Below are 9,673 nucleotides of genomic sequence, written 5' to 3'. Positions count from 1 at the left end.
ATCAACACTTTCTGCTCCACCTCACATTTGTTTATGTTATGGAGAGAGCTTCTTCCTTCAACCTCATGATTGGACCTCTTCTAGCTTCAAACTTTACTTCTGCAGCTTCCTCACCTTTCTCAGCCTTCATAGAATTGAAGAAAGCTAGGGCCTTGGTCATAAACAGACATTGGTTTAACAGAATATTGTAGCTGGTTTTATCTTCTACCCAGGCCACTAAAATATTGTCCTTATCAGCAATAAGTCTGTTTTGCTTTCTTATTGTTCATGAGTTCACTGGAGGAGACATTTTTTAATTTCTTTCAAGAACTTGTCCAGCATTCACAAGTTGGCTGTTTGGTGCTAGAGACCTGGCTTTTGGCCTGTCTTAGCTTCCAACATACCTTCCTTACTAAGTTAATGCATTTCTAGCTTTTGATTTAAAGTGAGAGATGTGCAACTTTTCCTTTCACTTGAACGCTTTTAACAATGTACAGTTATTAATTGGCCAAATTTCAATATTGTCATTGTTAACAAACCCTGGAATGTATGTCTTTGTCCAGTGTGCTCAGACTTGCCAATTATCTGGACACTGGTCTTTGAGAAAGAGAAAGTCACTTTATGGCAATGCACAGAGCAAGGAGCCCAGAGGAATTTTCTCAGATCTGAACCCCTGAGTTGCAGGGAAGCAGGGCTTTTAAGTAATTTGCACAGCAAGATGATGGCTGCTCAGGCATACTGAAGAGGGAAAATTCTAGAAGGTATCCAGGAAACAGGAGATGATGTGGTTCTCATCAGACGTTTTGCTTCAGAGTAGGTCTGGGTGGTAGTTTTCCTTCGGATTCATTCCTCCTGTTGCTGTGTCCTCTGTTGAGGTCAATTATGGTCACACCTGGCCCTTAGGCAGATGTGGGGAAGGCCAAATCTGGCTTGGGCTAGTTTTAGGACAAATGAAAATTTACTGGCATTTGTAGTGTCAGGTTACATCCTGTCTCAGGGTATAGGAAGTCTCCAGGAGCAGGAGATAGACAGAGTAATGGCTTGTCAGTGGAGAAGTCAGAACACATACAACATTTATCCATTAAGTTTGCCATCTTGCAAGAGTGTAGTTTGTGGCACCCCAAAACAATTACTATAGTAACATCAAATATCACTGATTACAGATCTAATAATAATTTAAAAAGTTTGAAATATTGCAAGAATTACTCAAATGTGACACAGAGCCAGAAAGTGAACACATGCTGTTAGAAAAATGACTCTGTAGAGTTGCCGGATGCAGGGTTTCCACAAACCTCCAATTTGTAAAAAAAAAAAAAGGACAATATCTGTGAAGTACAATAAAATGTGGGACAATACAATGTGATATGCCTGTAAATCATGGAGGTAGGAGTCAAACTCAAGTCTATAAAAAAATAAAAATACATACTGAACTGCAGTCACAAAACCTATATGCGATTAGCTGAATTATCCACACTTAGTAAGTCTCAGTATCCTTAAATCTAAAGAAAAGTGAGTTTAGAAACAATTACCTGAAGTGTTATTTTTTGAGGAACAGCAAAAATAAAGGCAGGTGCACACAGCACAATGAGTATAACGTAACAGCAAATATCTTTCCTCCTTCTGACCACACCCATACGCACAGGTAACAAATACCCTCCATGCTCTCCCAGTTATCCCAGGGTGGCTACATTTATTATTCATGTCTTAATCAATTTTCCCAGGATAATTCCCCTTAATAAAATCCTTTTATTTACCCACATAATATCATACAAAAAGATATTTATTTTATTTCCCTATGCAAAGTGAAATACTCTCATAACTTTCTTTCAAAACTATCTCGTATGAATTGTGTAATAGGAACCTGTATGTTTAAAATCATCAAGTAATGGGAGAATGAAGTGTTGAAAGAGGCAGTTGAAAAAGTATGTTAGAAGACAGTTTATGATATAGAGGTTGAGAAGCTTGACTGAGAAAATGCATAGAGAAGTGCAATAGAATTCTCAAGACATGTAATCAATTTAAAGTGAGATTAGATGGCAAAGCTGAGAGTCCATTTCCACCAGTTGCCAATAGCTCCAGTGCCTCTGCCAAGTTACGTATAGCTTAATCTATTCTGGGCTATGCTCCAAAACTATAGTGAAAAGATCTTAAAATAAATTTGAGGGGACTGTTTGCTGTGATTTAACAGGATAATGTGGGACATACATAAATAGCATCATTCTTAAAGTGCAAATAATTGCAGTGATCATAAAATCCAATCCTGACACCTCAATACAATTTAGAGAAGAGGCAAAGAGATACAGGAAGGTAAAGGAAATGTGCATGTGAATTTGCATTTTCCACAGATGAATCATCAAGAAAAACCTCCAGAATACAACCTAACAGAACTGATGGAATTTGTTCTCTTGGGCTTTGCTGATATGCCCCATCTCCAGTGGTTTCTTTTTGGATTATTTTTATTCATCTATATCATTATCCTGATGAGCAATGCCACTATATTTCTAATAACGAAAATGGATCCTGCTCTCCAGAGCCCTATGTATTTTTTCCTGGCAAATTTTTCCTTCTTGGAAATCTGCTATGTATCAGCTACTCTCCCCAGAATGCTGATGAATCTTGGGACTCAGAGAAGAAGAATTTCCTCAGGTGGCTGTGCTACACAGATGTGCTTTGTCCTTATATTTGGAGGCACAGAGTGTTTACTCCTTGCATTGATGGCCTATGACCGTTATGTGGCCATTTGCAACCCTCTTCAGTATCCTCTACTCATGAACCACAGGGTCTGTATCCACTTGGTGACTGGCTCCTGGACCACTGGAATTCCCGTTATGATTGTGCAGACGTATCAGATTTTCTCTCTGCCTTTTTGTGGACCTAACCAAATTCACCACTTCTTCTGTGACATTTTCCCAATACTCAAACTGGCTTGTGGGGACACTTTTGTAAATGAGATGTTGGTCTACACAGTTGCTGTGTTATTTGGCATGGTTCCATTTCTGTTGATAGTTGGTTCCTACAGTAAAATCATGTCCATTATCCTGAAGTTGCCATCAGCCACAAGTCGAGCCAAAGCCTTCTCTACCTGCTCATCTCATCTTATGGTTGTGGTGTTATTCTTTGGATCAGCCATTATTACATATTTAAGGCCCAACACCAACCACTCAGAGGGAACTGACAAAGTACTTTCTCTTTTCTACACTATCTTAACTCCTATGTTTAATCCCATGATATATAGTCTAAGGAACAAGGATGTCATAATAGCACTGAGAAAATTGCTATGTAAATAATTCACTTCATTAAAGAACATTTTAAATGTATAAGAATTGCTTTCTTATATATTTTGTATCAAATTTCAACCGATGTACTATAAGTGTGTTATGGATTGAACTGTGTCAGGTCATCATTCTAAATATTGTTTGATTGTCCACCATTTTATTATATGAATTGGAATCCTCTAAAAGGCAACTGGTTTGGTGTGGTTATTTTCCTATGTGTTGTAAATCCTACCTCTGTGATGTTAATGAGACAGGATTAGAGGCAGTTATATAACAAGTCCCCCACGCATCTGTCGGTTTATTGTACTGTGGGGGATTGTGTGTTGTTATGATGTTGGCAGCTATGTCACCGGTATTCAAACACCAGCAGGATCATCCATGGCGAACAAGTTTCAGATGAGCTTCCAGACTAAGGCAGACCAGGAAGAAGGACTCAGTGGTCTACTTCTGAAAAGAATTAGCCACCAAGAAACTTATGAATAGCATCAGAACATTGTCTGATATAGTGCAGGAAGATGAGCCATTTCTCAAGCTGAAAGAACTGAAGAAAACATTCAAGCCTCGAGTTGCAATACTGAAGAATTCTATGGGGAAATTATTAAATGATGCAGGAAGCATCAAAGGAAGATGGAAGGAATACACAGAGACACTATACCAAAAAGAATTGGTTGACTTTCAACCATTTCAGGAGGTAACATATGATCAGGAACCCATGGTACCAAAGGAAGAAGTCCAAGCTGCATGGAAGGTATTGGGGAAAAACAAAGCTCCAGGAATTGATGGAATACCAATAGAGCTGTTTAAACAAACAGATGCAGCACTGGAAGTGCTCATTCATATATGCCAAGAAATTTAGAAGACAGCTACCTGGCCAACTGACTGGAAGAGATCCTTATTTATACCATTCCCAAGAAAGATGAGCCAATCGAATGCAGAAATTATGGAACAATATCATTAATATCACATGCAGGCAATATTTTGTTGAAGATCATTCAAAAATGGATGCAGCAGTGTATCGACAGGGAACTGCCAAAAATTCAAGCTGGATTCAGAAGAGAACTTGGTACCAGGGATATTATTGCGATGTCAGATGGATCCAGGCTGAAAGCAGAGAATACCAGAAAGATGTTTACTGGTTTTTTATTGCCTATGCTAAGGCATTTGACTGTTTGGGTCATAGCAGATTATTAATAACATTGTGGAGTAGGGAAATTCCGGAACACTTAATTGTGCTCATGAGGAATCTGTACATGGATCAAGAGGCAGTAGTTCAAACGAACGAGGTGATACTGCAGGGTTTAATGTCAGGAAAGGTGTGTATCAGGGTTATGTCTGTCAACATACCTATTCAATTTGTAAACTAAGCAAATAATCTGAGAAGCTGGACTATGTGAAGAGGAAAAGCGCATCAGGTTTGGAGGAAGACTCATTAACAACCTGTGTTATGCAGATGACACAACCTTGCTTGCTGAAAGTGAAGAAGACTTGAACCACTTACTGATGAAGATCATAGACCACAGCCTTCAGTATGGATTAAACCTGAACATAAAGAAAACAAAAATCCTCACAACTGGACCAATAAGAAACATCATGATAAATGGAGAAAAGATTGAGGTTGTCAAGGATTTCATTTTACTTGGATCCACAGTCAACACTCACGCAATAGCAGTCAAAAAATCAAAAGGCACATTGCATTGGGCAAATCTGCTGCAAGAGATCTCTTTAAAGTGTTAAAAAGCAAAGGTTTCAACTCGAGGACTAAGGTGTGCCTGGTCCAAGACATGGTGTTTCAATCACCTCTTATGCATGTGAAAGCAGGACAATGAATAAGGAAGACCTAAGAGGAATTGACACCTTTAAATTGTGGTGCTGGCAGAAAATGTGCATACCACAGAAACCCTGGTGCATAGTGGTTAAGTGCTACAGCTGCTAACCAAAGGGTCCGCAGTTCGAATCTGCCACGCACTCCTTGAAAACTCTATGGGGCAGTTCTACTCTGTACTATAGTGTTGCTGTGAGTCAGAATTGACTCGACAGCACTGGGTTTTGGTACTGGGTTAGACTGCCAAAAGAACAAACAGATCTTTCTTGGAAGAAGTACAACCAGAATGCCCCTTGGAAGCAAGGACAGCAAGACCCCTTCTCACATACTTTGAACATGTTGTCAGGAGGGATCAGTCCCTAGAGAAGGACATCATGCTTGTAAAGTAGAAGGTCAGTGAAAAAGAGGAAGACCTTCAGTGAGAAGAACTGACACAGTGGCTGCAAGAATGGTCTCAAGCATAGCAACTGTTGTGAGAATGATGCAGGCCTTGGCACTGTTTCATTCTTTTGCGCATAGTCACTATGAATAGGAACCAACTCGAGAGCGCCTAACGACAACAACGTGTAATGAGACAGGACACACTCTATAACATTAGGTTGTTTCTTGAGTGACTCTCATTTGAAATAAAAGAGGGAAGTGAGCAGAGAGACTGGGGGAACTCCTATCACTAAGAATGAAGCCTAGGAGGGGAGCATGTCCTTTGGACCCGAGATCCCTGTGCTGAGAAGCTCCTAGACCAGGGGAAGTTTGACGACAACAACCTTCCCCAGAGCCAACAGAAAGAGAAAGCTTCTCCTGGAGCTGTCACCCTGAATTTGGACTTGCAGCCTGCTAAATTGTGAGAATAAATTTCTCTTTGTTAAGCTACACACTTGCAGTATTTCTGTTATAGCAGCGTTAGATTACTAAATTGCTTTGCCTTTCCATACAGTGACAATCATTTACAAGTTAAAAATCACTTGTAATATTGTCAGAACTTTCTGCTGAAATTATGTAAGTAAAATATGTATCAGCAGATAGCAAATCATTCCATTAGTCATTTCATAATTTCATTGTGCAATGTCCTCCCTCAGTAAGAACTTTTGCTTGAGCTGATTTAATTTATTCAGTTGTAATGTATAATCTGTCATATCACTTATCCTAAACCATACCATTCATTTCCATGAGTGTCCATACAGTTGTGGCACTGATTTTAAAAACCAGGTCTACAATATGCCTTAATTAAAACTTTGCAGTGTTCCCTCAGTATCCATGGGGAATTGATTCCAGGACTCCCATGAATACTAAAATCTGTGGCTGCTCAAGTCTCTTATATAAAATGACACAATATTTGCATATAACCTATGCACAAACTCCTGTACACTTTTAGTCATCTCTTGTTGTTCTTGTTAGGTGCCATTGAGAGGGTTCCAACTCATACCAACCCCATGCACAACAGAATGAAACACTGCCCGGTCCTGGGCCATCATCACAATGGTTGCTATGCTTGAGCACATTGTCGCAGCCACTGTTTCAATCCACCTCATTGAGGGACTTCCTCTTTTTTGCTGACCCTCTACTGTACCTTTTCCAAGGACTGATCCCTTCCAACATGTCCAAAGTATGTGAGATGCAATCTCGCCATCCTTGCTTCTAAGTAACATTCTGGTTGTATTTATTCCAAGACAGCTTTACTCATTCTTTTGACAGTCCACAGTATATTCAATATTCTTCACTAACATCACAATTCAAGGAATCAATTCTTCTTAAGCCTTTTTATTCATTGTCCCAGCTTTCACATGCATATGAGGTGACTGAAAAGACCATGGCTTGGTTCAGGAGCACCTTAGCCCTCAAGGTGACATCTTTGTTTTTTAGCACTCTGAAGAGATTTTTGTAGCAGATTTGCCCAATGCAATGCATCTTTTGATTTCTTGACTGCTGCTTCCGTGGGCGTTGATTGTGGATTCAACTAAAATGAAATCCTTGACAACCTCAATCTTTTCTCCATTTATCATGGTGTTGCTTATTTGTTCAGTTGTGAGGGTTTTTGTTTTCTTTATGTTGAGGTTTAATCCATACTGAAGGCTGTGTGGTCTTTGGTCTTCATCAGTAAGTGCTTCAAGTCCTCTTCACTTTCAGCAAGCAGGATTGTATCATCTGCATATCAAAAGTTGTTAAATAGTCTTCCTCTAAATCTATACCCCGTTCTTCTTATAGTTCAGCTACTCGGATTATTTGTATCAATCATCTCTAGATTACTTATAATACCTGATACAATGTAAATACTATGTAAAGAGTTGTTAGAAAGTATTGTTAGGGAATAGTGACAAGACATGAAGCAAACAATGCTCAAACACATAGTGTTGGAGGGAGAGAGTGAGGATGTGAAGTATTTGGAGGCTACCGCTGAGGATGCCTACACATCATTTCATTTGTGAGGATTCCAGGTAGTGCTTGGCACAATAACAACAATAATATAACCTCCATGATAAACCTGGAGAGCCCTCTCTGAACAAGTAACATATGAACTGAGCCTTAAACAATTAGAAGTAGCAACTCTCTGTTAAGAACATTCTAGGCAGATGAAAAAGCAACAGAAGACCCTTTAGGTTTACATTCTTAGAAGCCTAAAAAGCTGATTGATTGCCTGGGGAAAATATGTGTTAGCAGATGAGTTTGGATATAAAGATAGGGGTCAAGTTATATAGCAATCTTCAATTCCTGGGAAGAAATTTGAATTTTTTCAACTACTATGGGAATCCATGAAAGTGCTTAAGATTTTCTGCAGAGGACACTTTGGCAGTTTAAATCCACCAGCACGTTCTTGGGAACTCTATGGGGCACTTCTATTCTGTCCTGTAGGGTCACTGTGAGCCAGAATCAACTCAGTGACAATGGATTTGTTTTTAATTATCTTTTATTTTTAATAAAGAACACTTAAGAAATAATTAGAAATGCAAATGCCACAAAAACAGACTATAGAGTTTCGTGGTTGCGGTAATGAATCCTTCAAGTGTTTAAATCACTTAAAATTGTAAACCCAGCCTTGAAACAAGAATCAGATGGGACAGGAAGCATACTATGTAGCAGTCCACTGCATTCTATGATGGTATTGAATTATATATGTAATATGTAGGCGCCCATCCGTATCTGCAGGAGTTTGGTTCCAGGACCCTATCTGACACCAAATTCCAAGGATGCTCGAGTTCATTCTATAAAATGGCATACTATTTGCATATCATATAGGCACATCCTCCCAAACACTTTAAATCATCTCTAGATTACTTACAATACCTTATACAATGTAAATGCAATGTAAATAGTTGTTGTACATTACTGTATTGTTTAGGGAATAATGTCAAAAAAAGAGATGAACAATGCTCAAACAACAAGTGCTGATGAGAGAAAGGATCTGTGAAACTCTGGGAGGGCTGATGAATCCAAGATCAGCAAGTATGTAGGCAGGCTGCTGGCCCAAGTGAAAAGAATTGGAGGTCAGATGTTAATGAGCCAAATGCTGGATTCAGGACAGAGCAAAAGCCAGCTAGCTTTAGCAGGAAGTCCACAGATATGGGATGGATGCATGCAAAACTCCTTTTTAACAGTTTGGCTACTAACAACAAATTCCATCTCGGAGATAATCACAGTATTTGGATCTCATCATGAAAGGATTACAGCATTATACAACCCCCAAACCACAGTATAACTGCCAAAGCCCTGACAATCATGGCCCAGCCAAATTGTCACACAATCTTGAAGATCACACTACTAAGTGTCGCTCAGATTTTAAGTCTTGAAGGGGAATTATTTTATGACAATAATTTATGACAGACTACTGTCCTGGAATTATGTCTTTCATCTCACCTGGAATTATTTTAAAATCTTATTTTCTCTTAAGTGAAATTTAGTAGGATTCACACATTAAAAATTGGTTCGCAGAAGGAATAAAGTTGGGGAAAGATGGTAGAATGCTGCAAGGAAAAGAAAACGTCTCTGTGTTGGATTAATTTTGGGGGAAAAAACATATTTTTGAACGAGATTTACTATATCCAACAGCAAGTTCCTAGTTTGCCCAGGTCCTTTTGAAGAAATAATTTATATATTATATGATATGTAGGTAAAAATATTCTTTGTTGTCAGAACATTTATTACAAATCTTACAGAGGTCAGCCTCTGAATTTGAATCAAGGCACCCATTTAAGAGGAGAAAATAAGGAAAATAACTTGAGAAAAATGGGACAGGACCTCAATGGGACAGAGGGCCCATATGAAGCAGCCACAATAGGTAAGGTCAGAATTGGATTTGTGTCAGTTTTGTATGGCCTCAAATGCATTGTTAAGGGCAGTTCGGGACTCTATTCAAGCCTAAGATATAAGACTTTCTGCACGCTCTATTCCATTGAGAGGCTACAGAGGAAGCATATTCTGAGTAAAGTGAGAGCTCTCTGGGAAAATAATTAAATAAACCAAACCAGAGAGTGCCAAAGAGATTTGTTTAATTAGAAAGTAACTGTCAGGTGGAAGAGATCCCAGGGGAGTAGAGGTAACTATTTTGTATTTAAAGAGCATTCCAGTATCAAACTGAACAGATTGTTTTAAAGGCAGATAGAAT

General features: G+C 38.9%; 1 protein-coding gene across 1 annotated transcript; it reads left to right on the top strand.

The window, feature by feature from the left end:
• Positions 1–1,886: 1,886 nt before the first annotated feature.
• On the top strand, positions 1,887–3,266 carry LOC135231905 (olfactory receptor 10AG1-like). Its single transcript, XM_064289114.1, has one exon. It carries the CDS (start codon positions 2,325–2,327, stop codon positions 3,264–3,266), a length of 942 nt encoding a protein of 313 aa, XP_064145184.1. The 5' UTR covers positions 1,887–2,324.
• Positions 3,267–9,673: the final 6,407 nt, after the last annotated feature.

The sequence above is a fragment of the Loxodonta africana genome, chromosome 7 (assembly GCF_030014295.1).
Source record: "Loxodonta africana isolate mLoxAfr1 chromosome 7, mLoxAfr1.hap2, whole genome shotgun sequence".
NCBI classification, from domain to species: domain Eukaryota; kingdom Metazoa; phylum Chordata; class Mammalia; order Proboscidea; family Elephantidae; genus Loxodonta; species Loxodonta africana.
The sequence above is the reverse complement of the archived record's forward strand: the minus strand, read 5'-3'. Positions and strand labels throughout refer to the sequence as shown.

Excerpts from the sequence above, each read along its gene's own strand:
- LOC135231905 (XM_064289114.1), top strand. The coding sequence starts at position 2,325 with ATGAATCATCAAGAAAAACCTCCAGAATACAACCTAACAGAACTGATG.